Source organism: Apodemus sylvaticus, chromosome 3 (assembly GCF_947179515.1).
Source record: "Apodemus sylvaticus chromosome 3, mApoSyl1.1, whole genome shotgun sequence".
Classification (NCBI taxonomy): Eukaryota; Metazoa; Chordata; class Mammalia; order Rodentia; family Muridae; genus Apodemus; species Apodemus sylvaticus.
In genome coordinates, this window is record NC_067474.1 from 155,172,265 (window position 1) to 155,199,133 (window position 26,869).

At 55.4% G+C, this 26,869-nt stretch overlaps 3 protein-coding genes across 7 annotated transcripts in view; all 3 read right to left on the minus strand.

The window, feature by feature from the left end:
- Positions 1-4,854: 4,854 nt before the first annotated feature.
- Positions 4,855-9,753, minus strand: Tmem82 (transmembrane protein 82). Its single transcript, XM_052177964.1, has 6 exons — positions 8,642-9,753; positions 8,396-8,468; positions 8,057-8,231; positions 6,828-7,245; positions 5,572-5,762; positions 4,855-5,303 (listed from the first exon to the last, which is right to left on the minus strand). Exons 1-6 carry the CDS (start codon positions 8,727-8,729, stop codon positions 5,175-5,177), a joined length of 1,074 nt encoding a protein of 357 aa, XP_052033924.1. The 5' UTR covers positions 8,730-9,753; the 3' UTR covers positions 4,855-5,174.
- Positions 9,754-10,838: 1,085 nt separating this feature from the next.
- Positions 10,839-14,925, minus strand: Slc25a34 (solute carrier family 25 member 34). Its single transcript, XM_052177963.1, has 5 exons — positions 14,266-14,925; positions 13,052-13,117; positions 12,813-12,965; positions 11,750-11,884; positions 10,839-11,135 (listed from the first exon to the last, which is right to left on the minus strand). The coding sequence occupies exons 1-5, from the start codon at positions 14,683-14,685 to the stop codon at positions 10,953-10,955; spliced, it is 957 nt and encodes a 318-aa protein (XP_052033923.1). The 5' UTR covers positions 14,686-14,925; the 3' UTR covers positions 10,839-10,952.
- A 1,542-nt stretch (positions 14,926-16,467) lies between these two features.
- Plekhm2 (pleckstrin homology and RUN domain containing M2) overlaps positions 16,468-26,869 on the minus strand; it is a 43,887-nt gene continuing 33,485 nt past the window's right edge. For 2 of the 5 annotated variants that reach the window (XM_052177950.1, XM_052177949.1), the window contains 13 exons: positions 25,920-26,145; positions 22,232-23,092; positions 22,029-22,098; positions 21,801-21,891; positions 21,445-21,509; positions 21,026-21,114; positions 20,309-20,441; positions 19,866-20,056; positions 19,467-19,532; positions 18,639-18,798; positions 18,246-18,425; positions 18,048-18,164; positions 16,468-17,458 (listed from right to left, as the gene is read on the minus strand). In XM_052177950.1, coding sequence (XP_052033910.1) covers positions 17,321-17,458; positions 18,048-18,164; positions 18,246-18,425; positions 18,639-18,798; positions 19,467-19,532; positions 19,866-20,056; positions 20,309-20,441; positions 21,026-21,114; positions 21,445-21,509; positions 21,801-21,891; positions 22,029-22,098; positions 22,232-23,092; positions 25,920-26,145 — 2,387 coding nt within the window. In that variant the 3' untranslated portion in view covers positions 16,468-17,320. Of the gene's footprint in view, positions 17,459-18,047; positions 18,165-18,245; positions 18,426-18,638; positions 18,799-19,466; positions 19,533-19,837; positions 20,057-20,308; positions 20,442-21,025; positions 21,115-21,444; positions 21,510-21,800; positions 21,892-22,028; positions 22,099-22,231; positions 23,093-25,919; positions 26,146-26,869 lie in introns of those variants that run through there. The other 3 variants (XR_007977135.1, XM_052177952.1, XM_052177951.1) reach the window with 3 other exon arrangements.

The window sequence follows — 26,869 nt, forward strand, 5'->3', positions numbered from 1 at the left end:
CTCATCACACTCAGCCTATAATGGTGTTTGGGCAGAGGACGGATCTCAACAGAGTCTATGGCTCTCAAGAGCCTTCTCTGGGCCTCACCGCCTCCTTGCCACTTCCACACAGGCCCATGGTCCCAGGGAGGCTTCTTAGTGGATCGGGTGTCTCTGCTCTGTAGGCCTCCCCTAGTAAAATCCCCACAGAACCAGGCTGTTCCATGCTGGGCCTAGAATGGGCCTGATGGGAGTCTCTGGTGGCCACAAGCACGGTGGCCACAAGCACGGTGGCCACAAGCACGGTGGCCACAAGCACATTCCCAAGCCACCAGGGACGGAGCTGCCTGTTTTTCCTATGCAGTCCTATTAGTCCCCCGGACCTAACCTTCAGACAGAAAGGGGGAGCAAGGAACATGCAAATCACAAGCTGTTGGGTGAATGGGGTGAGGAGCAGGCTGTCTGGGTTCAAATCCTGCCTGAGCTGGAAGGGTGGCTCAGTGGTTAAGAGCGCCGACTGCAGCCGGGCGGTGGTGGCGCACGCCGGTAATCCCAGCACTTGGGAGGCAGAGGCAAGCAGATTTCTGAGTTTGAGGTCAGCCTGGTCTACAGAGTGAGTTCCAGGACAGCCAGGGCTGCACAGAGAAACCCTGTCTGGAAAAACAAAACAAAACCAAAAAAAAAAAAATTTGTTGCTCTTGCAGAGAACTGTAGTGTGCTTCTCAACACCCATATAACTCACAAATGCCTAATTCCTGCTCCAGGAGATCTGATGTCCTCTCCTGGTCTCTGACAACTCTAGAGTAGACAAGCACAAACTCTCTCTCTCTCTCTCTCTCTCTCTCTCTCTCTCACACACACACACACACACACACATACACACACACACACATACACACACACGATCTTCAAATTTTGTGTGTCTTCCAGCATAGGACGTAACCTCCAGGACCAGGGCATAGCGGCGCCTACCTATAATCTCAGCAGTTCAGAGGTTGAAGCAGGAGGACTTCATGGTCATGAGTTCAAGGTCAGCCTGGGCTACATTATCTAGACCATTTCAAAAACATCAGACATCATGGTGGCACACACCTTTCATCCCAGTAGTCATCGGGTAGAGGCAGACAGATCTCTGTGAAGTTGAGGCCAGCCTGGTCTACACGGTGAGTTTCAGACCAGCCATAGTGTGGTCCCATGTCAGAAACAAAGCAGAGAATCAGAGAAGGAAGGGCTGGTGGGAAACAGAGGGTGAAAATAGATTAATAAGTGTTCAGTACTTGAATACTTGGTAAGCACACAACATATGGTATTCATTTACATTTTTGGGTTTTTTTTTTTTTTTTTTTGGTTTTTTTGGATTTGATTTTTTTCTAGACAGGGTTTCTCTGTGTAGCCCTGGCTGTCCTGGAACTCACTGTGTAGACCAGGCTGGCCTCAAACTCAGAAATCCACTGCCTCTGCCTCCCAGAGTGCTGGGATTACAGACGTGTGCCACCACCACTTGGCCATTTATTTATTTATTTTTGAGAGAATGGTTTTACTGTGTGGCTGTGGCCGGCCTGGGGTTTGCTATGTAGACCAGGTTGGCCTTGAACTCATAAGAGATCTGCCTGCTTCTGTTTCCCAGTGCTAGGATTACAAGCATGAGCTACTTTTCATTCTTTGTTCTTTTCATTCATTCATTCATTTCATTCTCTTTTCATTCATTCATTCATTCATTTCTAGACAGGGCTTTCTGGGTAGCCCTGCCTGTCCTGGAACTTGCTCTGTAGACCAGACTGGCCTTGCACTCACACAGATCTCTTGCCTCTGCCTCCTGGGATTAAAATGCTAGTAATTCTTTAGCAATTCTTTAGATGGAGTCAGAGAGGGGCGGTGCTTGTCCACAGTCACACAGAAGGTAGATGGAGTGGGTACCTGGCCCTTTCTGTCCCAGATCTTGGCCCTGAACAGAGATGAAAAGGACCCTCATGGCCTTGAATAGGTTAGGATCAGGGGCTGGGGACTCAAGAGCAGTTCCAGCCTGGAATGCGACAAGGCATCTTGGTCTCAGGTGGGTACTATGTCTCTACCACCCTACCTCACCTCCTTGGCTACCTCAGATGGCACCTCTGTACCACAACCCAGACTAGACACTGGAGCAGCAGGCTTACGCTGTACAAGAAGCCAGTCAGCACAGATGACCAGAAACCATTCCCCCTCTGGGTCACACACAACAAACAGGTTATGCAAATGGAGAGAAGACAGCTAGGACTGTGACTTATAATGGTCATGAGCCATGCTGTCTGGCATTTGTTCTAATGCTTTGTTTTAATTCAGCTCCTCAAAATCACATGGGAATCTGCATGTCCAGCCGCTGAGGGTCCTTGACCCCAATTGGTTTTTGATTAGTCAATAAAGAGCCAACGGCCAATGACCAATGGCTGGGCAGGGTGAAAGAGGCGGGGCTTTTAGGAATCCCGGGTAAGAAATGCAGAGGAAAGAAGAGATCCCCATGACTTTAAGAGCTGCAGAAGAGAAACCACCCAGCAATGTAGGTGCAAGGGGAAAGCGGGGCCCCATGGGAGGGCAGCAAAGATAAAATAGAGATTTAGAAAGTGTTAACTCAGGAATACTGGAGGGGAGTGTGTGCTAGCTGTGGGGAAGTTTGGAAGAGCCCAACCATTGAACTAGTCAAGGCATATGAAAATATAAAGGTTGTGTGTATGTGTGTTGTGTGTGTGTGTTGTGTGTGTGTGTGTGTATATTCCATTAGTGAATCCAGAGAACTCTGGCATGTGGGAAGGAGTGTGATCACGCACTGGGAACTCAGAGTGGATTAACAATTCACCACTACACATGTAACCTGGCACTTTTTTTATTTTTTCCAGATGGGGGTCTTATTATGTAGCCCTGACTAGCCTGGAACTCTCTATGTAGACCAGGCTAGCTTTGAACTATCTTTGTCTCTGCCTACCTAATGCTGGGATTAAAGGTGTGGGTGTGGGCTACCAGGCCCTGCTAACCTAAGAACGTTTGAACCTATGACTTTCCCAGATCACTGCTCACTGCCATCTCCAGAGTGTTTACTCTTTTTCTTTCTTTTCTTTTATCTGTTTGGTTTTTGAGACAAGGTCTATCTGTATAGCCCTATCTGTCCTGGAACTAGCTCTGTAGACCAGGCTCACAGAGATCCACCTGCCTCTGCTTCCAAATGCTGGGACTAAAGGTGTGTGCTGCTACCACCTGGCTATGGATTCTTTCTTTCTTTCTTTCTTTCTTTCTTTCTTCCTTCCTTCCTTCCTTCCTTCCTTCCTTCCTTCCTTCCTTCCTTCCTTCCTTCCTAAAGAGAATAACTTATCGGGCTGGTGAGATGGCTCAGCAGTTAAAAGCACTGACTGCTCTTCGGAAGGTCCTGAGTTCAAATCCCAGCAACCACATGGTGGCTCACAACCATCTGTAATGAGATCTGATGCCCTCTTCTGGTGTGTCTGAAGACAGCTATGGTGTACTTACATATATAATAAATAAATAAATTTTAAAAAAAAAAATACCCAGCCTGGGATATTTAAAAAAAAAGAGAGAGAGAATAACTTATTTATTTATGTATATGAGTACAAGACAGCTACAGACATCAGAAGAGGGCATCAGATTACAGATGGGCTGGGCAGTGGTGGCGCACGCCTGTAATCCCAGCACTCTGGGAGGCAGAGGCAGGCAGATGTCTGAGTTCGAGGCCAGCCTGGTCTACAGAGTGAGCTCCAGGGCAGCCAGGGCTACACAGAGAAACCCTGTCTCAAAAAAACCAAATCCACCCCCCCAAAAAGAAAACAAACAAACAAAAAGATTACAGATGGTTGTGAGCCACCATGTGTTTGCTGGGATTTGAACTCAGGACCTCTGGAAGAGCAGTCAGTGATCTTATCCGCTGAGCCATCTCTCCAGTCTTGTGCTTCTCTTTTCTTAATAAGCTGTCTCTACTTCTTATTTTTAATTCGATGTATGTGTCTGCAAGCATGAATACGAGTGCCCAAAGAGGCATCATATCTCGTAGAACTTCTTACAGACAGTTGGGAGCTACCTGATATGGGGTGTGGGAAATCTGCTAATTAAGGTTAAAGTCTATCATTGACTGCATAGCCTTCTGGGGCTGGGTGCCTAATGGGGGACTCCCTTTGGTAACAGAGTTTCTCCTCCTCAGACCTTGACTGGGGTATTCTAACCCTCAACTCTACCTGAAGAGCGTCACGTAGCCTCAATTAACTTATAGGATCAATTTCCTTTCTCCTTCAAAACTTGTTCAGCCATTGCCTGAGATGTCTGAAGTGCTTCCCCAGGCTAACGGGGCGGGGCATTCCTGGCGCCCTAAAGTCCCCAGCCAATGATCTTTGCCCATCCTGGATGTCTCTGCATTCAGTCCTCCAAAACTTTATAAGCCTTCAGTCAACCTAAGTAAAAATGATCTGCTTACTGACTTTAGGTCCTGGTGTGGCCTTTCACAGTAGTACTCACAGGGCTTCTGAACCCCCTGTTCGATGTTGGCCGAATCGGCTGAAGATCTCTGAGGACAAGGAGACAGACCCGCCCACGTGTAGGGAAGAGACTCAGATCCTCAATCAGAGAATTCCATGCTCCTAACCCTGAGCAACTTCTCCAGCTGCCAACCATCTTGATAACCACATGTTCCTGGGGCAGCTCTTTGTCCTGGGACACAAGAACCTGGTAACTTCAGCCTGTGTCATTTGTCCCCCAGGAAACTCAGGGCAGGGGCAGGCTTGAGGGTCATATCCTAGGACCCTGCCAAAAAAGCTACGGGCTTCAGGAAGCCTCTTTTTCTTCCTGTGCCACTGTGGTCAACTTTGGAGAAAAGTCACCTTTATTGTCTTCGGAGAGAGCAAGGTGAGGGAGGGGTGGCCAGAGAGCAGGGGTCATTCTGAGGTCACAATTGTCCTCTGGTCCTCTTGCCCGGCCAGGAAAAGTGGCTCTGATGAAGCTGCCCATCTTCAAGAGAGAGGGATTCAGAGGCCTTCATGTTCCTGCCTCTCTAGGTCCCCTGCCCTGGCCACCCCCTTTCAACAGAGACCCCCATGGCCTGCCCGAAAGTCTAGGTGGGGACCAGCTCTGTCACTCAATCTTCAGGCTACGCCTTGTGGTCCAGACTTTGCTGGCTAGCCTGTGCAGGCCTGGAACTGACTTCACTTCCTCCGCAGGGCAAGTCAGGAGGGGACGGCGCTTCTGGCTGGGGCAGGTGTGGAAGGCCGCCGGGGCTCGCATGGACCTGTCTGTCTTGATTCTCCTTCTGCTGCTACTGCTGCTGTTACTGTAGGCCTCTGGGGTGGAAAGCCCTGGGGGAGGGCCGGAAGGGACACCCCCCACAGTTAGTCTCAGATCCATTATCATCAGGACCTTCCTACCCTCTGGGAAGTCCAGTTTGCCAGCAGGAGTGATCCCTGGAACCCAGCTCCCCACTCCTAGTGATCTCAATGACAACTGGGTCCCCTGCCCTTCAGACTCTTGTCAAAATTAGGCCTCTGGGGGCGCTGGGAACCTTGGGAACAGGGTGGAAAGCTGGGGGAGGGGGGGAAGGGGGCGGGTTTCCATAAAGGTACCTACCTGTATCTGGCAGAGGTCGATTAAGACACGAATACCTGCTAAGCACCAGAGCTCGCCCAAAAGGGAGACAAAGATGCCCAGGAGGTCCAGCCAGCGGCCCACGGTCATCAACAGAACGAAGAGGCCACCCATGCGCACCAGCACCGTCTGGATCTGGCCCTGTAGGCTGAAGCGATGTTGCCGCTGTTCATCTGTAGGATGCAGTTGTCACTATCTTGGCGGGCACCTTCTGGAGGTCAGCTGGGGCTAGCCCGTTCCACTTCTCAGCTGCTTTCCCCAGGGATTTTGTCGGCTTCCCTGACGACTGCCTTCCCGTAGCCCCGCTTGCTTCCCTCTCTGGGCACCTACAGGACTTCTTGACCACCCTTAAGTCTCCGCCTGGTTGAGGACAGTGCCCTGCCAATCGATAGCAGGAATTTTCTGCCTGTCGGTCGGAGTCATCCACAGCCCAGTCCACTTCTGCCCAGCGTGTGCCAGACTCTCTCTTGTCCCACTCCGGGTCCCAGCCACCTTCCCCTCTCGCCGAAGCTCACTCAACGGGGCTCCTGAGTTTTGTTCCTGACCAAGCTCCACTGACCATCTAAAAAGTGACCTAAGCGCGTCAATAAGATGACATTATCCCTCTGTTTAGAATGCTCTTGGGACTTCCTGCGGCTTTTAGAGAAGAACTCTAATGGAAGCCTCCTCTCCCGCGGTCAGACTTGACTTGGCCCCATCCCCCCATCCTCATCTGACCTGTGATCCCCTTTGAAAGCTCTCCTGGCTCCCCACTTCGTATATGGAGCCTGCCACGTTTATTCCCACATCAGGGTCTCCACACCTGCTGTCCCTACCGCATGGGCCACCCTTCCCTGCTTCTCCACTTTCAACTAACTCCCATTCTGCAGCCCAGGGGCTCTTTAGAGGCCAGATCTGACCAGCCACACTCTCCTGCTTAGGACCCTGCCCAGCAAGGTTGGCCGGGGCTCGCTCTGGGACAAGGCCTTTCTGAACTTGGCCAGCCTTGACTCTAATCCCTGCGGCCCTTGGGGGAACAATCCTGAACCACACGTTGTAGTTCTGAACGGCCACGCCTTTACTCTGTGCTTTGGCCCACAATCCCTTTCACCTCACCTAGTCCTCAAGAGCAACCCAGGTACCAGGTCTTCAGGGCTCCTATATGACATCACTGCCCCCAGAAACCCACAGGAGATTATAAGTCCCGTCCTTATGGGATGTGTGGCCAATAGAAGGGACCCCAACCCCGAGGCTCTCACCCTGCATGTAGATGACCAGCAGCGTGTAACAGATGGTTAGCGGAGTCCAGAATCGCACGGCCTCTGACGAGCTCAGGAAGTCCTTGTTAATGACGGCCACAGCAGCCAGATCACTCACAGCAAAGGCCACTGCCAGAGTGCGGCCCAGGAACCTGGGCATGCCGTGCTGGCTGGCCAGCAGGCCCAAGCAGACTCCGCAGTAGCGCTGGCTGCTGTGCAGTTCATAGAGGCTGCAGATGTGGCGGTTTAGGCGCCGGGCACCCAGGCCAAGGAGGGCAGCCAGCCCCAGGCTCAACAGCAGGTTCAGGGAGCGGTGCGGGGCGCCTTCCTGCAGGAAGCTCAGGCCGCAGCTTAGCCCACAGCCCAGGGAGAACTGACACACCAGGAAGAGCTGCAGCCGCTCCTTGTCCCCGGAGCCCTGCAGGGGAGGGGAGCCCAGGGTAGGCCGCATTGCAGGGGGTGGGGGGGCTGGCATCTGAAGGGTGGGTTCTCTTGTTCATCTGATTGGCTGGAGGGTGCCGGTTCTGGGCCTTGAAGACCCGACTTCACAGACAAACCGTGGGCTCCTTTGAGCCTTAGTTACCCACCCCCCTTGTGGAGATCCAAAAAGACCCTTAATCATTATAGCTGTCGGGACAAAATGGGCCAAAACCCTCAAGGGACTCAGCCAGGGCCGTGGGAAAAGTTCAGCAAGACAAGTGCTCCAGGCTGCCGGGCGGTGGTGGCGCACGCCTGCAATCCCAGCACTTGGGAGGCAGAGGCAGGTGGATTTCTGAGTTTGAGGCCAGCCTGGTCTACAGAGTGAGTTCCAGAACAGCCAGAGCTACACAGAGAAACCCTGTCTCGAAAAAAAAAACAAAAAACCAAAACAACAACAACAAAAAAACCCCACAAGTGCTCCAGGCAGGCCTCAAACCCGATAGTCCTGAACATCTCATCCTTCAAGCGTGAGTCGTCACCATGCCTGGGTTTGCACAGTGCAGGGGATCAAATCCAGGGATTTGTGCGTGCATGCCAGGCAAGCACTCTAGCAACTGAAACCCATTCCCAGCTCACAGAACTGACATTTGTGTGTGTGTGTGTGTGTAGGGGTTGGGTCTGTCACATGTTGCCAGACAACAAATTGCGATCTATGGTTTCCATCTGAAGGGACGGGAGGAGGGCTCATTAGGCCGTACTTCCCAATCCAAGGGATGAAAGTGGCCCATAGTGGCCCCACACTGTCTCACCTTGCCCAGGGACAGCAGTGTGGACACAGCCCGGAGGGAGAACTCCAAGACCACGAGGGCGGCTACCCGGGCCCCTATCAGCATCAGGAACAGGGCCAGACCAGCCAGATGCACCATCTCCAATGAGGCCCACTGTGCTCGCAGCCGCTGCTTTTGGGGCTGCCGCTGGGGGTCACTGTGGGGGCAGAATGGGTGCGGGCTGAGAGACAGAGACAGGATCACGGGGTCCTGGCCTGGGAGAGTTCCCAGGGCTCCGGCTCCACTCTCCCGAGAGAGACCAGACGGTCTCGGGAACCAACGGTCTGGGGGGGGCTGGGTGGGACCGATTTGGGCACTCACTTGACACAGGCCACGAAGAAATAAACTTTCAGGAGACTGTTAAGAATCCAGACTCCGAGGGCCCCGATCAGGCCTGGGCCAGATAAAGGAGAGGGCGAAGGGGGTGTTAGGCAGAGGCAGGGTGAGCGCTGGGGAGCAGCCAGGAGCCGGGGAGAGGGCACGTGGATGGGTGGATGGTGGGACCCACCTTGCACTCCGCCCACCCGAGGGAGGGCCGGGACAGGTGTGCATCCCGGTGGTGCTCACCTTGCAGGAGGCTGTCGAAGAGACTGGAACCCCAGTCGAAGGAAGGGAGGCTGGGCAGCCAGGAGGAGAGGAAAGGCAGGGAGAACATGGCAGCCTCCAGGAATCCAGCCTCGGGCCGGGTCTGCGGCTGGGACAGACCCAATGATATCACCGGTCAAAGGTGTCTCTGGAGGACAGGGGAGGGACTAGGCAAGGGTCAAAGGCCTGGGGGCGGGGCCGGAGAGCCAGCCGCCTTAGATCTTACAGGTTGTGGGATTCAGTGGCGCGGTCAGCCCTCAGCCCGTTTGCAGCCACTGGTGGCGTCCCACTGAGGTCTCAAGGGCAAAGCTGTTAACTGGTTCTGGGCTGTCTCTGCTGGACTTGAAGGCCACCACGCTTTCCGGGAGTCCCTCCTCGGCCAGCTCACCAGGCCTCCCCCCTCCCCCCATCTCAGGTGTGACTCGCACTCAACCTGAAGTGTGAGTTGACTCTCTCCAGTTCTCGAAGCAGGTGTTCTCCCCACAGAGGAAGAAGGGTTTGGAATCCCCTTAAGCCTCAGGTCGGCCTCGGGGTCATGCTGTTCCCCTTGAGTCCACTAGGTGGCAGGCCTCACCTGGGCAGGTGGGCGCTGCTTTCTGGGTCCTTCCTAGAAAGGGCTTAAGAGCTGAGGGTTTAGGGTGGGAGGCAGGGACGGGGACAGGGAGGCAGAGGGGAGTCGCCAAAGTACACAAAATATAAAACTTTATTGGAGTGCTCATCTGGAGTAGTTTTCCACGCTTGGGATGCGGTTGGGGAAGGTGGATGAAGCTGTCTGACCAAGGGTGCGTGTCCACTTCCATAGTAGGCTACTGGGTTCCTGTGGTGGGGTGTGGCTGCAGTCTGGGGAGAGGGCCCAGAGTCTGTCAGAGTCTGTCATTGGCCCTGCAGTGGCTCTGCTCTGTGACCCACGTGGACAGCACTCTCCCCCCTAAGCCTGAACTCCTCTGGATACACAAATAGGAAGCCTGAACTCAAATGCTCCAAGATGGCTACTGCTGAGGCCCTAAACCAGTCCCTCAGGAGGTGACTGCGGAGGGGGACCACCTAGTGCTCCCCCTGTAATATGCAGTCCCTGTGTGGGTCCTATCCAACATAGCAGGGTCTCCCTGTCCTCCTCCTCCTCCTCCTCCTCCCCCTCCTCCCCTCTTCCTCCTCTCCCCTTCCCCCCTCCCCTCTTCCCCCTTTCCTCCCTAATCCCCTCTCTCTCTTCTCTTCCTCTCCTCTCTGGCTCCCATGTAGCCCAGGCTGACCTCAGCTTCACACTGTGGAGCTGAAGATGACCTTGAACTCCAGATCCTCCCGCCTCTACCTCCCAGGGCTGCCATTACAGGCATGTGCTGTCATTGCCGGTTGATTCAGTGCCGGGGATGGAACCCCGTGAGTGGCAGGTGGGCAGTCTGCCTGCTGATCAGCCTGAGGAGAGCTGATTTGACTCCGATTCAGAGGAGACCGGAAGAAGCTGCTCATTTTAAAGTCACGGAGAGAGGCCTCGGGAAAAGTCAGCCTTGGGCTGGGGGTGTAGACCGCTGGCAGATCACTTGACTAACAAACCTAGGCCCTGACTCTACCACAGCACCACAAATACTGAAATAAAAGCAAAGAGAGATGCTAACACTGCTGACACCTTCTTGGGCTTCCGGCTTCGGCAGGTAGGAAAGCAGGTTGTTTTGGGTTGTTAAGTCATGGAGGCTTCAGAACTCGGTTTGATAACTGGCCTTGGCCGACTTAACTCTGGGGGCACCAAGGACTCCCTTGTAACACAACCATGGATCACATGCAGTGGTCTCTCAGAGACATGAAGCCCAATGGTGCTGATGTAGCAGTGACCTTGCTGAGAGCACTGTTTAGGGGTAGGCAGTGCAGAACTCCAGTCCTGGCTATGTCCTGGCAAGGGTATGTGGCTCCAGCCAGAGAGATGGCTCCCCTCAGCCTCAGTTTCCTCATGCTGAGAGAGGCTTACGGTGGCCGCACAGTGGGTGGAGGACTGAGGAGCCTGTGCCCTGAGGGGCTTTCCTGATGGGGACTCACGGGCATTACTGTGGCAATGAGGAGAGAAAGGGAGCAAAGGGTGGTGGCATTGGGCACACTGGTACTGGGGCTCGATGGATCCCGATTGTCCACCATTCCCGCCTTCCTCCTCCTCCTCCTCCTCCTCCTCCTCCTCCTCCTCCTCCTCCTCCTCCACCTGACCTGTGGCAGGGCCTGACTCAAGCTAGCTCCGGGCAGCCAGTCTTACTGAAGCAGCCATCCCTTCTACCAGATGCCAGGCTTGGTGGTGGCATGAGGCATGAGTCTAGGTGCCCTGGCGCTGGGCCCTCGCAGCCAGTTTCCGAAGCTCGTCCCAGAAAAACATGCTAAGGATGGTGTGGGGACCCAAGCGCAGATAGGCAGGGCCTAGGCCCTTGTAGAGTGCCAGGGGTCCCTCCTGTTGACAGGTCTTCACCAGGCAGTCAGCGAGGCCCCTGTACAGCTGGCCCTGGGGATAAACATGGGAGGGGGAGGTGAGGGTCCCAGATGGCACAGCCAAGAGTGTCTGGTGGTGTCAGAAGCTGGGGCTGGAGAGATGGCTCAGAGGTTAAGAGCACCAAGTGCTCTTCCTGAGTTCAATTCCCAGCAACCACATGGTGGCTCCGATGCCCTCTTCTGGTGTGTCTGAAGACAGCTGCAGTGTACTTGCATACATAAACAAATAAATCTTAAAAAAGAAAAAAAAAAAGAAGCAGCAGCATCCGTTCTCATCTGGGAGGATTATAGACTGTGTCTGTGACCTTAATAAGAAGGAGCCTTTGCCTGCAGGCGGATAGTCTCCTTCAGGGGCCAGCTTGGATATCAGCACACACACTTTTGTCCTCACACGCCCTGTCGGCAATTTTGACTGGAAGATGGCGGTTCCAACCCTGTGTTTCCAACTGATCATCTGGGCGACCTCAGCCATGTCACTCCCTCTCTCTGAGTTAATTTCCTCATCAGGAAACAGAATAAGATCCAAAGAGCTTGGGACCTGCCTGTTAACATGTTGTGAATGCGGTGTGTGTCCCCTGGTGGCTCTGTGTGTGTCCCATGTCCCCACATCTCCCGTCCCCTGCTCACCCTGCCAGCTCCGTCCACCGGCTGATTGTACAGCCGAGTGCTGACCACGTCGAAGGGAGTCATGACTGCAACCACGGCTACACTGCTGATCATGCCTCCAGCCAGGGTCACCAGCCAGCTGTCCTCCAAACACCACTGCGGAGATGGCCCAGGCTGTTGACCCTGCCCACCGCCTTTCCTCACCCGTACTGTGCTGTCCCCCCACTCCAAGCCCTCGAGGGCTGGCAGGGCTGGGGTGGGCGAGCACATCAGACCTCTCCAGCCATTTTCAACTCCCATTGCCAAGCCTGCATTCCTCCATGACTTTAGAGTTCACTGATGACCACCCTGTACAAACTCCTGTCGGACGCAAAGGCTAGGTCACAACTATATGCATATATGCATTCTCGCCAGGCAGTGGTGGCACACACCTTTAATCCTGGCACTTGGGAGGCAGAGGCAGGCAGATTTCTGAGTTCAAGGCCAGGCTGGTCTTGAACAGAGTGAGTTCCAGGACAGCCAGGGGTACACAGAGAAACCCTGTCTTGAAAAACCAAAAAAATAAAAAATAATAATAAAAAAAGAATGCACAACCTCTCTTGGTTAAGAGAGGTCTCGCTATGCAGCGGGGTGTCCTCCAACTTGCAATCCTCCTGCCTCCACCTTCTATGTTCTGAGATCACAGGTGAGAATTACTATCGGAGCTGCAACCCCTCTCCCCTCCCCTTCTTCCTGTCTTCCATCTCTTCCTTCCTTCTCTCCTCCCTCCTCTCTACCCCTCCCTCCTTTTTTCTGTTCCCATTTCCCCATCTTTCTTCCTTTTTCTCTTTTGACAGGGTCTCATGTAGGTAGCCTACTTTGAACTCTGTGTAGCCGAGGACCACTACCCCCCCCACTAACCCTCCCCCTCCCCCCCTCCCCCTACTCTGCCTCAGCATCCTAAGTGTCAGGGACCTAAGTGCGTGCATCTCACCATGCTCAGCAAGACCAGGTTTTGCTCTGCGCCCCACCTGTCGCCCACCCTGTGTGAAAGTGGCAGCAAATCTCCCACCCCCTGTCTGTGTTGGCATCCCCAGCTCCATACCTGTCGGTCCTGTACCCAGGCCTTGGCAGAGGTAAAGGTGGTCAGCTGGGCAGCTGAACCCACTGTGACTCGGGGGACAGCCCCACTCACGCCCCGCCACAGCCCCAGCATGCCCTGTTGGCGCCAGATGGTCTCCAGGGCACTCAGGACACCCTGCAGGGAGGAGATGGGATGGGGTCACTAGAGAGGCGCATCACCTACACGGCCTGGAGCCCCGGGTTCTGGGGTAGGTGTCTCACCTGATGCTGGTGCTGGTGCCCCACCGCCACTGCAGCCACCGTCTGGGCCTGCAACTGTGTCTTGACCTGTGAGTACAGAGCAGATGGCAGCTCTAAGATAGAGCCTGGGAACTGAGCTGCGCAGGTTTGAGCCCCTCTGCTGCATGGTATCCCCCTGACCCCCCCCCCACACACACACACATCTGAGGCTCAGAGACAGTCTTGGTTGGCCAGAGTTCACTTTTATTATCTTAAAATTTGAGGGGCTGGAGAGATGGCTCAGTGGTTAAGAGCACTGACTGCTCTTCTGAAGGTCCGAGTTCAAATCCCAGCAACCACATGGCGGTTCACAACCATCCATAATGAGATCTGACACCTTCTTCTGGTGTGTCTGAAAACAGCTACAGTGTACTCATATGAATAAATCTTTAAAAATTTTTTTGAGACAGTGTTTCATGTACCCCAGGCTGGCCCCAAATAAGTTGTGTCACCATGACCTTAATTCTGATTTTCCGGCCAGCACACCTTTAATCCCAGTAAGTGGGAGGCAGAGGCAGGTGGATTTCTGAGTTCGAGGCCAGCCTGGTCGACAGGGTGAGTTCCAGGACAGCCAGGGCTACACAGAGAAACCCTGTCTCAAAAAAAAAAAAAAAAAAGAAAGAAAACAAAAAAACAACAACAACAAAATTTCTGATTTTTCCTGCCTCCACTTCTCAATGCTGGGGTTACAGGCAGGCAGGTGATGCCACACCTGGCTTATGTTGTGCTTGGAAACAGACCCTGGGGCTTAGTACGCACTAGGGAAGCACAATACCAATTGTGCCACCTCCCGATGCCTGGGCATGCACCTCGGCCGCTCAGGTTTCTTAAGGAGATCTTTGGGACTCTGTATTGCCACTTTCAAGGACAGAGGAAAGTGATTGTTCAGTGCCTAGACCAGGACCCCGCCAGCCCTCTGCTCTGTGGCTGCTTTTATTCGTCTGTCAGGCTTCCTAGGTGGAAGCACAGGCAAGCGAGGACTAGACTCTCCCTACTTCATAACCCACCCCTGCTCGCAGCTAAGATCAGTGGGCACGGCTCTCAAAGAAGCAAGGGTCAGAGCTAGGGTGGATTCTGGGTCTGAGCCAGACATTCCCAGCGAACGGTCCCCTCCCAAACGGCTCTGCCTGCCCAACCCAGGGCCACAAAGTCCACTGGTCACGTTGGTCACAGTAAAAGAAGGAGAAGACACTTACCAGGTAAGCAGGACTCCCCACGAAGGCTCCCAATGCCCCAGCCACAGCACCCGCGACCACCGTGCCACCTGGTTGCTGGGTGAGGCCAGCCTGGCACGCCAGGCTATAGCAGTAGAAACGGGCACCATTCATGAGGCCCTGGTAGAGAAGGCCAGCGGCCAGCCCCTTCTGCAGGCCCCACAGACCATCCGCCCGGGCAACGGCGGCGACAGAAGACACAAAGCCCCGGTAGGGCCGTGGGTAGGTGCCTGGGGCCTGCAGTTCCCCCTGTAGTTGTAGACGAGTCTTTACCACTTCCAGGGGGTTGGTGAACACACAGGCCAGGCAGCAGGCTGAGGCACCCAGCACCAGGTCCACAGCCGGGGACACCATCTCCCTCGCATCCATGGCAGGAGCCATCTGTGCCCGGGCCACCACCATGGCACGGGCTATAGGTGGTGGTGTCTAGGCAGTCTGCACCCTTGCATGGCCACAGGGCTGGGGCTCAAAAGGAGCCAGCGCCATGGCTAGAGGACAGAGACCCCACCCCTGGCTAGAGGCCCCCGGTTGTCCTGGAACTGCACCTGCTTGTTCATCCCAGGGCTCTGGGAATCTGGGCACACCTCCTCTGGCTCAGACCAATCCCAGCTGCTGCCGGCCAGGGCGGGCCTGGGCCCTGGGATCTGGAGGAAAGGTCACTTTGACTGGAAGGACAGTGGGCAGGAAGAGCCAAGCAGAGGAGGGGAGGGCACTCCTCCTTGTCCTCTAGACTTCCTGTCCCCGTCTCTGGTCCCTATTAGGCCCCAGCCAAAGCCCTGGGCTTGTGGTGACTTGGCTGTAAGCAGGGCCAACCAGTTAGCGACTGTGCCATGTCTACATCTGCCAGATTATAGCCCCACTCTCTCTCTCAAAGGTTTATTCACTTAATATCTTTTTGTTTTTTGTTTCTTTAAAGATTTATTTATTTATTATATGTAAGTGTACTGTAGCTGTCTTCAAACACTCCAGAAGAGGGAGTCAGATCTTGTTCCGGATGGTTGTGAGCCACCCTGGGATTTGAACTGAGGACCTTCAGAAGAGCAGTCGGTGCTCTTAGCCACTGTGTCATCTCTCCCTCGCCCAAAACAAGGTCTTTCTATGTAACCCTGGCTGGCCCTGAAACTAAGTTGTTGGCCACAAACTCACAAGAGATCCACCTGCCTCTGCCTCCCAAGTACTGGAATTAGAAGTGTGTGCCACCACACCCAGCTTTGAAGTTCCTTTTCAACAGGAGGGAAGGGAAGGGAGCACCGTGGAGCCCTGCGGAGACACTGGTGAGACTCTTCTGTTTCCTGTGAGCGGTGTCTCACTCTCCAGGGCTCCATTCGGCTCTGCACCCCCAGTGCTGGCAGCACGAGTGTGCAGATCTGTGCCTACTTTGTCTCTTCATGTGTGTGTGTGTGTGGGGGGCTACACACACGACAGACACAGAGGGCAACTTTGGGGGCCATTATTTAAAAGGGTTACTTGAACACGAACGCTGCTCCACCCCAGGTGCCTAACGGTGTCCGCAGCACAGACAGCTGGACAACCAGCTGGGCCACAGCTATGCAGGTTGCAAACAGTATGCAAACCAGTGCACATATTGAAAACCTGTACAAGTGCTTATTTCTAGAATTTTCCATTTCCTGGTTTCACTGTGGCTCGTGATAGCAGGTAACCACTGTGGAGATAGTGCTGCCCAGAAGGGCCTCTGGGAGAATGAGGTGTAAAAACCCTGCTAAAACCCAGTGACAGGCAGTCCACACCCTTCCTGTGTCCCCAACTTCTCGTGCCTCAGCCTCTCTCACCCAAAACTGCAGAGTCCCTGTGTGGGATGAAATGGAATGAGGAGGGCCCCCACGAGGAATAATCCTGGTGGCTCTAGCCACTTACCTTAACAACCAGGACACCAGGCTCCCTCTTGTGGTGGCCATGCAGGAAACCGGAAGGCACAGGGCCTTCCAGGGCCTTCCTCCTCCAGTCAGCAGAAGGGCCAACTTGGGGCTGATTCTCCCCAAACCTCTTCTGTGTCCACCCCCCCCCATGTGTGTATATGTGTGAGTGTATGTATGTGTGCACGTGCGCGCGCGCGCGTGTGTGTGTGTGTGTGTGTGTGTGTGTGTCTACCCAGACAAGGGAGATGGAGAGGGGGTGGGGCGCTCCTCCACCCACCTGGAATTCAAAGAGGGTCAGTGACAAGTCTCAGCAATATAACATCAATTTTATTTTAAAAAACAAAACCCAATTCACCTGACCTGTCCCTCAAGGGACCTAACAGAGACCTCAAGAAGGGCCAGCTCCAGCCAAGCAGAGGGTCCGTCGGCCGTCAGGTGTCAAAGAAGCCACCACGCCCGTGAGCTCTGCTCCCCTCTCAGCCCCTCTCCTTTACTCCTGGCAGGAGGAGCCGACCGATGCCTGGTCCTACAAGCTCTGCTGCAGTTGAGGAAGAGGAGAGGCCAGGCTGTGGACATGCAGGGCCTCGGCAGCCACGGCGGGCTGCTGGCGGGGCCCAGGCTGTGCGAGGCAGGCCGCTGTGCAAGGGGTGGATTTGTGAGAGGGGACATGCACAGATCCCTAGTGTTCAATTTCCCTGTGTGCTGGGACAGTGTTCAAAAACGAACAAGGGTAGCTGGGCACTCAGGACCCCCAGGGGGCCCTGACCATCCGCCCAGGCCCCTGACCCAGGAGAGGAAGATGGTCAGACACCCGCCTGTCTTTTCGCTCCCTCTTAAATGGATGCTACCATTCTCTCTGTCATCCTGAGCAGATGGTGAGGACTCAAGTGGTGGCCAGGGGACACTAAGTGTCTACAGAGCCCACAGGGCTCAGACCTTCTGCCCCAGTGACTGCTAGTCACTACCATCGGGCAGGACGCCTACGGTGCCCGGCAGTGACTCTGCATTCCTGTCTCAAGCCACAGCAAGTGGTCCTGCCACCCCAAGGCAGGAGTGGGCTGTGGACCCCTGGCTCCAAAACACCATGGTGGCACACCGCAGTGCAGAAGCCGGCTAGCCCGCCTCCTTCCTGTCTGCCCACAGTGCTGCCCGGCCACGCCTCAGCACCAGGGGTCCCGGGAGGCCCTGCCGCGGCACAGGCTGTCGCTCCGCTGCCAGGCGCTGTGGATGAGGCTCAGGGCGTCTTCAAATTTCTGCTTGATGGAAGCTTCATGGATTGCCTTGTGAGGAAGGTCGACCTGTGTTGGGACAAGCAGAAAGCACAAGGGCTACAGGCCGCTTTCCTGGGAGTCATGGAAGACCTGCAGGGCCCTGCACACCCCTTTGGGAAGACCTTCCATGTTTTGAGTTTCCCTCCTGCTCCACACCCAGACGCCGAGGCTCAGCTATCTGGTTGACCTGGAATTCACTGGGTGAGGGGATTGGGGAGCACCGTGCATAAAACAGAACCTCTCCCTGGGTGTGGTGACACATGCCCTTAGGCCCAGGGGCCAGAGGCAGAGCTTTCCCTGTGAGTTCCAGGCCAGCTAGAGCTCATAGTAAGGCTTTGTCTCAAAAACAAAACCAACCAACCAACCAACCAACCAAACAAACAAAAGTCACTGCTTCTCCAGGGCTCCACGCTGGGTTGAGTCTCACCAAGAGCCCCACAGTGACTAGAGCTCAGATCAGGAACCGCAGCTCCCGGTGGTATGTTTAGTTTTGACAGACACGTTGACAATGGGGCTTGCCTTTTTTGGCTCTAAGTTTCCGACTCTCTAGAGTTGTTGGCAAATTGCTGTCCCCAGAACCCTTCAGGCGAGGCCGGGGCCCCAAGAGGCTAGGTACCTGGTAGATAGCTTTCCACCCAGAGCTCAGGGCAGTCAGGAACCGGTCCAGCTCGGAAGTGCAGCTCAGATAGATGACCCAAGGCTGGGGCAGCTGTGGGCCATCCTGGGAGAACTCCTAGGGGCAGCGGATTCCAGGTGAATAGGCATGGATCTCCTTGGGCAAAGTAGATGCCTCCCCCCATTCCTGCCCACTCACCAGGACACAGTACTCCTTGCCCAGCTCTGTGGAGACGGCAGCAACGTCTGCCAGTCTGGCTGTGCCCAGGGAGCGAAAGAAGCTGGTTTGGCAATCCTCGTGGCACGTGAAGAGGCGGTCCTCCGTGATCACCAGGCAGCATGGGATACAGGGGCTGGGAGCTATGCCCTGGGGAATGACCTGGACATTGGCAGAGGGTGAAAGAGGTGGGTTGTTTCTCCGGGGTGGCCTGCACCAGGAATCCCAGGTAGACTCCACCAGGGGTGGGGTACAGGGGGTGTGGATGGATGATGGCAGGCACAGGGGTGTGGGGTATGGGGGGGATGGATGGTGGCAGACTCAGGGGTGTGGGGTATGGGGGGGATGGATGGTGGCAGACCCAGGTGGGCTTACTCCTTTAGACACAGCCTGGCAAAGATGTTGCATCCAGTCAGCCATCTCGGCCTCGCTGTCGGCACTTAGCTCCAGGCAGGGCCGGTCAGCCAGAATGACCTGGAAGGCGTGGGGCCGATCTGTGGTGTTGGATCTCCGGCAGCCGCCGCACTGTTCCCCGCTGGGCCAGAGGAAGAGGGTGAAACGGGAGGGCGGAGGCAGGGGCGGGTGACCCTGGGGTGGGCCGAGGACAGTGGGCCTCAGCTCTAGGGACGCCTGCAAATGCTTATGCTTAGTGAGTCTGCCATTTGTGAGTGTGTAACAGTTTTTTTTTTCTTTTTTTTTTTCCTTTTAAGACAGGGTCTGATGCAGTGCAGGCTGGCCTGGAACTTGTTACGTAGCGGAGGACAACCTGAACCGTCTGATTCTCCTGCTTCTATCTCTGACACTGGATTTGAATTGAGCCACTCTGTCTGACAACCCATATCTCCAGAATCACCAAGCCCCACTGTGGTTCCCAAAATGTGGCAAGGAAAGATCACAAAGCTCCTCACTGCACCTGCTCAGGACCAGTGCCCGCCCACCCACTTCCTCTGCCGCCCTCCTCTCATTGGCCAGAATTCCTGGGAAGGGTTTTTCTTCTCCAGGCAAAAGGGTGCATCCTCCATCCTCCTTCCACCACAGCGCCTCACAGCTAGGGAAGCCCGGGCACTAGTCAGGGTTACTGCCTAAGGCGAGGAGGGGTCTCCAGGGAAGGTCAGGGGACTCCAGGCTTCATCCTCAGCCACAGCTGACCTCCAGGTATCCTAGCCATGACACCTGCACAGTCCCTTTTCCTGGGACACTTACCCCATGTTCACAGAGAGCAGGGGGATGACATCCGTGCGATCAGGATACTGGTAGAGGATCCCATTGCTGCAGGGTCACAGTTACAGGGAGGTAAGGCCTGGCTAAGAAGATCTCAGGAATCCCCCATATACTGCCTGGGAACCAGGGACCTGCTCTCTAGGGCGGGGGTGAGAAAGGAATCTGAGTGTGACTGTGGAGACCATTGTCCCTGGAAGTCCTGGGCACAGTTGAAGATCTGTCACCAGGCCTGGCTCAGGCACCTGAAAGTTCTGGGCCCAGAGAAGCTCTGTGTCCCTGTGTGAGCCCAAGGCACCATGGGAAATGGAAGTCACCTGCCCTCGGGCCTTTCCTGCTAGGGACTTGACACATGCCTGGGCCCACAGCTGCTGGGCCTCCCACCTGAGCACCACGAAGCAGGCCTTCCAGTGTTCCTTGCCAAGGTAGGAGGTGCTGGCCTTGTAGTGCAGCATGCCTTCTTTGGTGATGGTGCCCTCGGCGGGTGAGCACTGGCAGGGGACAGGGCCCAGGGCCTCTTCCATGGGGTCCTCCCAGTGCACAAGCCCGTAGAAATGCACGGTCACGGTGGACGCCTGCGGTGGCGGCGACAGACAAAGCACGTGAGGCCTTGGCAGAGCTGATGCCAGGCCTCAGCCTGCCCAGAACCCAGCCTTGAGAACAAGGTGACCTCAGGACCCAGCCGAGTGGATAAGTGATGCGGCCTAGAGGAGGAAAGCCCTTCCCTCCCGGGAGGTGGCTGGGAAGTGCCCCGGGCACCGTGGGCATCAGTGAGTCTTAAGGCCAGCCAATGGGGTGTCACTGGGGTGTCCTCCCCAGCTACTGACCTCACATTTGGATTCCTGGGCGACAAATTTAGCCAGCGCCAGCTTCTCCATGGTGGCATCAGTCAGAATGCTGGGGTAGGGCGGTTCCCGGCAACCTTTGATCATGGCTGACTTCAGAGATGCTAAGAAGAGCCTGTTCAGGGAGTGTGGTTTGTGTCAGAGGCCTGGGGGATATCCTTGGTGGATAGGGCTTTGTCTGAGGATGGCTGGCCCAGAGAGCTCACAGAAAGGAGGGGCTGAGCGTGATGGGCAGCAGTAGACATGACAGGGTCAGAGCCCTGCATCGCTGGACGGTGCCCAGAAGAGGCCTGACATCATTCCTAGTGTCCAAGTGGCCTTGGATTCTGACGGTAGGCTATCCAGACCACTGGACAGTAGGGTCTGACCACTCCAGACAGCACGGAAGTGACCTCATCACATGGGATTCCCATGTCCATAGTCGGGGACACACCGGGGATGGCAGCCCAGTTCCTGTGCCTCCACTCCCCTCCCATTGGACCTCGCACCAGCCCCCCATCCTCTCTGTGGGTCCTGAGGGGCTGAGGTCACCTGATCTGACCGGTCAGTGGTCAGTGACTGTCCACTTCCCTGCCTCTCTGAGCAGACCGCAGGCTCTTGGGGGGAACAGACTGGTGTCTCCTTCTACCCCCAGCCAGGGCCATGCCCTTGGCAGATGTTGATCCGCCTGTCCTGTGGAGGGGTGGGGCTGACACTCACTCAGCCAGGGCCACGTCCGCTGTGTCCAGCAGAAACTGCTTCCTGCGGTTGGTGCACACCAGCTTGACAGTCTGTTGGTCAAGGCCGACCTGCCGGAAAACACACAGGACTTGGCCACTGCCTGTCCCTAGGAGTGTACTAAGGGCTGGCTGAGATTGGGAAGGGAGAAACCACGTGTTTGGGGTCACTTCTAAGAAGGCCTCTGACCAAGCCTGGGGTCTGGATGAGTTAGGGAAGATGGTCAGCGATCTGGTATGAGAAGAGGTGTCTTCGCCCTTGACTCTCGTCTTCAGCACGTGTACAGAGGCCTCTGCGGATGTTGGCACCCGCTGTCTATGCTCTACAGCTCTGGGCAGGGGGAGCCTAAGAAGGCCCTGTACTTAGGGGGTACACCACCCACCCGCAGAGCCCGCACTCACCGACACATAGTCAAGTTCATTGTAAGAAACAGCCTCTTCCACCAGGTATGGCTTCTCTGTGGCCCCTGAGAGAAGAGACCAGAATGCTTATCACCCTGGCTGGCCTCTTTCCCCTCCCCCACCCCCATTTTCGAAGACCCAGCCCCTTGCAGAGAAGACTCCCTCCTTGCCCTGCAACATGAAGTGAAGGCGTGGCAGGGTGTGGCAGAGTGAGCGGCAGAGTGCTCAGCCCAGCTAGCAATACCTCCCTGGGGACACTCTGTCAATTCGGTCAAGCTGATGGTGGGGGATGGAAAGGAGCCAAGCCCTCCCCCCACCCCCCCCCCACCCCACCCCCGGCCTGGGGTGGCAGACACCTTTCCGAAGCAGGTAGACATAGCAGTCTGTGAGTAGCACGTAGAGCAGCTGCAGATTGCCCTCCATGTGCCCTGTGCTCATCCGGATCATCTACGGGCCCAGGAAAACCCGCGGTCAGCTTGAGGTCCCGCCGCGTGGGACCCGCATGCGCATGCGCACCGAACAGTGTGGGTGACTCAACCGGCCCTTTCTGTGCCGCTCAATGGATCCCTGGTTTGGGGGCTTACCTTGAACAACTGCTCTTCGTTTTCTCGAAAGACGTGGATCATGAGTAGGAGCAAGTGGTTGTTGTCTACTCTGTGTCAGGGACAGGGGTAGGGAGGGTCAGGGGTCAGGTCAGGTCAGGAAGGAGGTCGCCCTCCTTCCCACGTCCCCCAGCAGGCTAGAGCTGCCATCGCTGCTGGACTGGCGGATCCTACACAGCCCTCACCTGAACTCTGAGGGGTGTGTCATCTCTGAAGGGCTACCCTGACCCTCGTCCACCCCGGAGTCCTCAGCGCTGCTCAGACAAGGACTGGGCTGGTCCTGCTTGAGCTTGCACAGAGCGTCCTGGCTTCCAGGCTCAGGCTGGGACGCAGGTTCGGGCACGGGCTCCTGGCTGACCGGTGGCAGCTGGCTGTCCGGTTCCTGAGGCTCCGGCTCCTGAATCTCGCCCCGTTGCTGGTCCTCTAGGGGCTGAGATGTCTGTCCCTCTCCTCCTCCTCCTCCCTCTTCTTCTTGGAGAGCAGCCGCAGGGCTACCAGGAACATGCAGCGGTTGGCTAGGCCCTGGAGGGTCATGGTGGCTGCCACCTGGTGCAACAGTACTTGGACTCTCGACTGTAAACCTGTAGAAGTCCATGGGGGCTGGAAGCCCCTCACTAAAGTCGCAAAATGGTGGTTTCTCCGGGGCCTCCCCGGGAGAGCCGGTCCGAAAGGGCTGATCCGGGGGGTCGACGTGGGAGCACCAGGTGCTGGGGTCCAGCTGGCCGTGGAGTTTGTCGATGACCTTGCTCAGGGGCTGTCCGAGGCACTCCATGGAGGTGTCTTTCATCTCAGGGATCAGCAAGCCCGGCTGGCCGAGCTCTGAGTGCGCGCAGCTCCCGGCTCTACTGCGGGGCCCTTCCCCATGCTCCATCGGGGAGGCGAGCACAGGGTCTGCAGAGTCCCTCGCCAGACCCGGGGTGTCCACAAGTCTGTCCCCGTCCCCCTGCCGGCCACATTTCTGCTGGCCAGCGGTGGGGTGCAGTGGGCTCGCTTCCTCACCCAGCTTCGTCTTTTTCTTCTTGCCGATCTTCTTCTTCCTGGTGACCCTGCAATGGCAGGGACAGGGAGGACACCTGAGCGTCCACTGAGGGGAAACAGGCTGGGTCAGAGAGGCAATCCTGAGAGCGGGAGGGCGTGTGGTCCTGGGCAGGGCAAGGTGGGAGGCCGGCCTAAGGGGTCCCTGCTGCAGGCAGAGCGCTGGGCGGGGTGGCCGTCATGGATGGCTCCTGAGGAGGCCTACAAACTCTAGGTGTTAAAACAGAGAGCAGCCAGGCCTGCCAGTGTGAACTCAATAGTCCCAGCACTCAGGAGGCAGAGGCAGGAGGATTGTGGGTACAAGGCCATCCTGGGCTACTAAGCCAGACACCATTTTAAAAATAAAAAGAACAAAATATCTATGAGCTAAGCCAGGGCAGGTGGCATAAACTTACAATCCTAGCACTCGGGAGTCAGAGGCAGGAGGACATGGTCTATATAACAAGTTCCAGGCTAACCAGGGCTACACAGTGAGACAGAAAACAAAGCAACAAAACAAACCTGACTGAGCCAGCGGCACCTGCCCAGGAATCAAACCTAGGCAGCAGTTAGTTGGATCAATGGCTTCCTACTCGATGCGCCCCGTAGGATCTGAGCCACAGATCCGTTCCGTTGGGTATCACTGTGAATAACTGATATGCCCAGAAATGCCTCAGAACTTTTGGGCTCATCGTCTTGGCCCTATTCTTTGGTTCCAAGATGGCTGGGATGGGCCTGGCTCAGCCACCTTGGGTCTGAGTCACCACAGTTGTGTAACCAGCAACTGAGAGAGAGTATGTATGAGCAGACGGGGATGTTTGAAACAGTGTGTGTGTGTGTGTGTGTGTGTGTGTGTGTGTGTGAGAGAGAGAGAGAGAGAGAGAGAGAGAGAGAGCAAGTATGTGTGTATGTGTGTGTGCATGACTGTGTCTGTTTATGTGTGTCCCAGGCCCAGACCCTAGAGAGTAACGCTCCTGCCTCAGACAAGTAGGTCTGACAGGTTAAGGGGTGTCTCTTCGATTGGTTTGGAAAGTTCTCAGGGCAGGCCCAGTAAAGGCCAGAGAGCTGAGTGGCTCTGGCGAGTCCCTCCTCTATCTGTATACTCCTATCTGTGTGTCAGAGACATGGACCACGAAGCAGGATCAACGGGAACCACAACTAAAGAGACCTCAGAATGCCCGCCGGCTTCCCAGCTCGGGGAGGCTGGGGCAGCAGGAGAGCGAGTTGTAGGCCTGGACACATGGCCAGTGAAAGCCTTTCTTAAAAAACAACAATGATAACAAAACAACAACAACAAAACAACTCCTGGGAAGAAGTCTGACCTGAAGGTCGGTGGCCTTGGATGGGCTAGACACAATGCCCCAAAGTCTGTTGTGGCTACTGCCTTGACCAGCCCCCCAGGGCTTGCACCCTGCTCCAGGCTGGATGCTTGGGCCCCTCTCAAATCATGCATGGGCATCTAACCCACCAGGGATGCTCTCAGGAGGGGCCTGTGGGAGGGGCTGAGGTCATGAGGGTGAAGTCCTCTGAGTAAACATGCTGAGAGAGGACCTTTATCCCCACATGGGGACACACGGAAGATGGACATGTGAGAAACTGGAAAGGTCCTCACAGGAACTGTGGGAACGACACCCTCGACTCAGCCACCAGAATAAAGGCCTGATGTGGCCTGGGGAGATGGTGCATGCCTTTAATCCCAGCACTTGGGAGGCAGAGGCTGGAGGATCTCCGTGAGTAGAAGCTAGCCTGGTCTACACAGGGAGCTCCAGAGCAGCCACCTGGCTCTGTACTTGGTCACGGCACCCTGCATGGAACAGATTTCTCATCCCTGTGGCCCAGAGTATTAGGAATTGTTCTGGTACTGGGTATTCAAATGCTAAAAACTGGCCCCCAAGGTCTGCTTGCAGTCTCAGGAGCACATTCTCATGTACACTAAATGATGTGCTATAAACGCTGCTCGCCAGTCTTCTCTGACTGGTTAAATAAAAGTAGCTACAGCCAATTACTGGGGAGAGTAGAGGTAGGCTGAGTGGGGTCACAGGTAGGGACGACCAGGAGAGAGAGAACGAGAGGGAGGATAGAAATGACGGAGGAGGGCTGGAGAGATGGCTCAGAGGTTAAGAGCACTGACTGCTCTTCCAGAGATCCTGAGTTCAAATCCCAGCAACCACATTGTGACTTACAACCATCTGTAATGGGATCCGATGCCCTCTTCTGGTGTGTCTGAAGACAGTGACAGTGTATATACATAAAATAAATAAGTGATCCTTTAAAACCTGGTCTACAGAGTGAGTTCCAGGACAGCCAGGGTCCGATGCCCTCTTCTGGTGTGTCTGAAGACAGTGACAGTGTATATACATAAAATAAATAAGTGATCCTTTAAAACCTGGTCTACAGAGTGAGTTCCAGGACAGCCAGGGCTACACAGAGAAACTCTGTCTCAAAAAACAAAAACAAAACAAAAAACCAAAAAACAAACAAAATTGCATCCCGTGGCCAGGAGGATGGACAACAAGAGCCCGGGCAACTCAAACAGCAAGGGACGCTGGGAACAAGCCAGGCTGGTGTATAGGAAAACAGATTAGGGACAATTCCCCAGTCACTGTGCTAAGCTGATTACATAAATCGACAGGACTCAGTCTCCATTTTGGAGGGGCTGGCTGAATCATATTAAGAACTAATAGAGTTAATAAATAACACCTACAACACCAAAGACCTGCACAGGGTGTGGAGGGGCTGCTTAAGTCTCCCCTGCCCTTGGGGAAGACTTTGTCCACCCTGGACTACATGGTCCGTCCAGAGGTGGACCCTGGCCACCAGGCGCTTGCCCACCTTCCCCTGGGCCCGCTCCCTGCTGACCTGATAACTTCAAGCTCTGTACAAGCGTCTGGCTGGTCTGAGGCCTGGGCCTCCTCCTTCTCCTGAGAGGCAGTGTGCACAGGGGTGGTGTCAGATGATGCGGTCTCTGCCTGCTCCTCATTGAAGGGGTTATGGCGCTGGGTGGGGCTCTTGGCAGATGCCTTGCCACTGGTGAGGTCTGAAGCAGTGGAGCGGGGACCACTGATGGTGTCTGTGAGGTCTCCATCTGCAAGGACAGGGAGACAGGACACAGACAGCCTGTCAGCCACCAGCTGGACCCCAGAGAATGCCTTATCTCAGGGGAGGTGGGCACGCCCCTCCTAGGGAAGCCTGACTATGGTGGCTCTAGTTCAAGGGCAGAGGCCCCAACCCACAGGACATGGAATTGATTCTTTCCAAGCCAATTGATGGGGATACCCTATTGTCTGTCACTGGGAACCCTTAGTTACTTAGCTAAGTTCAGTTAAGGGTCCACAGTGTCAAATAGCTTCTAGGCCCAAGGCCCGGGCAGGCTGACTTTGATGCTTCCCAGGGTGGCTGAGCCCCCAGGAGGAGACAGGTTGCATAGCTCCTAAGATCACCTCAGAGCCCTCTCTCCCATAAGGATTAGGGATGCCCAGCAGCCCCTCAACACCACTCCCTTTGGAAAGTGATACCCAAAGTCCTCTGCAAGCCCCGCTCTGCCACAGACAACAGGGAGCAAAGGACAAAGGAAGGACAGAAGAGACAGAGAACACACAGAAGTGTGGACTGGGGAGCACAGGGGAGGGACACTGGGGGTGGGGAGGGGGGGACACATGAGACCCAACATGACAGATCAGGGGCAACAAGCTGAGATAGAGAGAGGAAGGGGCACAAGGGGCTGCCCCCCAAGACGCTGCAGGCTCTTCAGAGGATTTTGGCTTTGCTCCTCTCAAATCCAACAGCACTCTTGGGGAGCAGAGCCAGGT

Coding starts and splice junctions, on each gene's coding strand:
- Tmem82 (XM_052177964.1), bottom strand. CDS start 8,729: ATGTTCTCCCTGCCTTTCCTCTCCTCCTGGCTGCCCAGCCTCCCTTCC. Junction 7,246..8,056: donor CACTGCTGTCCCTGGGCAAG/GTGAGACAGTGT, acceptor CCTCCCCTGCAG/GGCTCCGGGGACAAGGAGCG. Junction 5,763..6,827: donor GCTGGTCATCTACATGCAGG/GTGAGAGCCTCG, acceptor TGCATCCTACAG/ATGAACAGCGGCAACATCGC.
- Slc25a34 (XM_052177963.1), bottom strand. CDS start 14,685: ATGGTGGTGGCCCGGGCACAGATGGCTCCTGCCATGGATGCGAGGGAG. Junction 12,966..13,051: donor GGCACCAGCACCAGCATCAG/GTGAGACACCTA, acceptor TCCTCCCTGCAG/GGTGTCCTGAGTGCCCTGGA. Junction 11,885..12,812: donor CCTGGGTACAGGACCGACAG/GTATGGAGCTGG, acceptor CCATCTCCGCAG/TGGTGTTTGGAGGACAGCTG.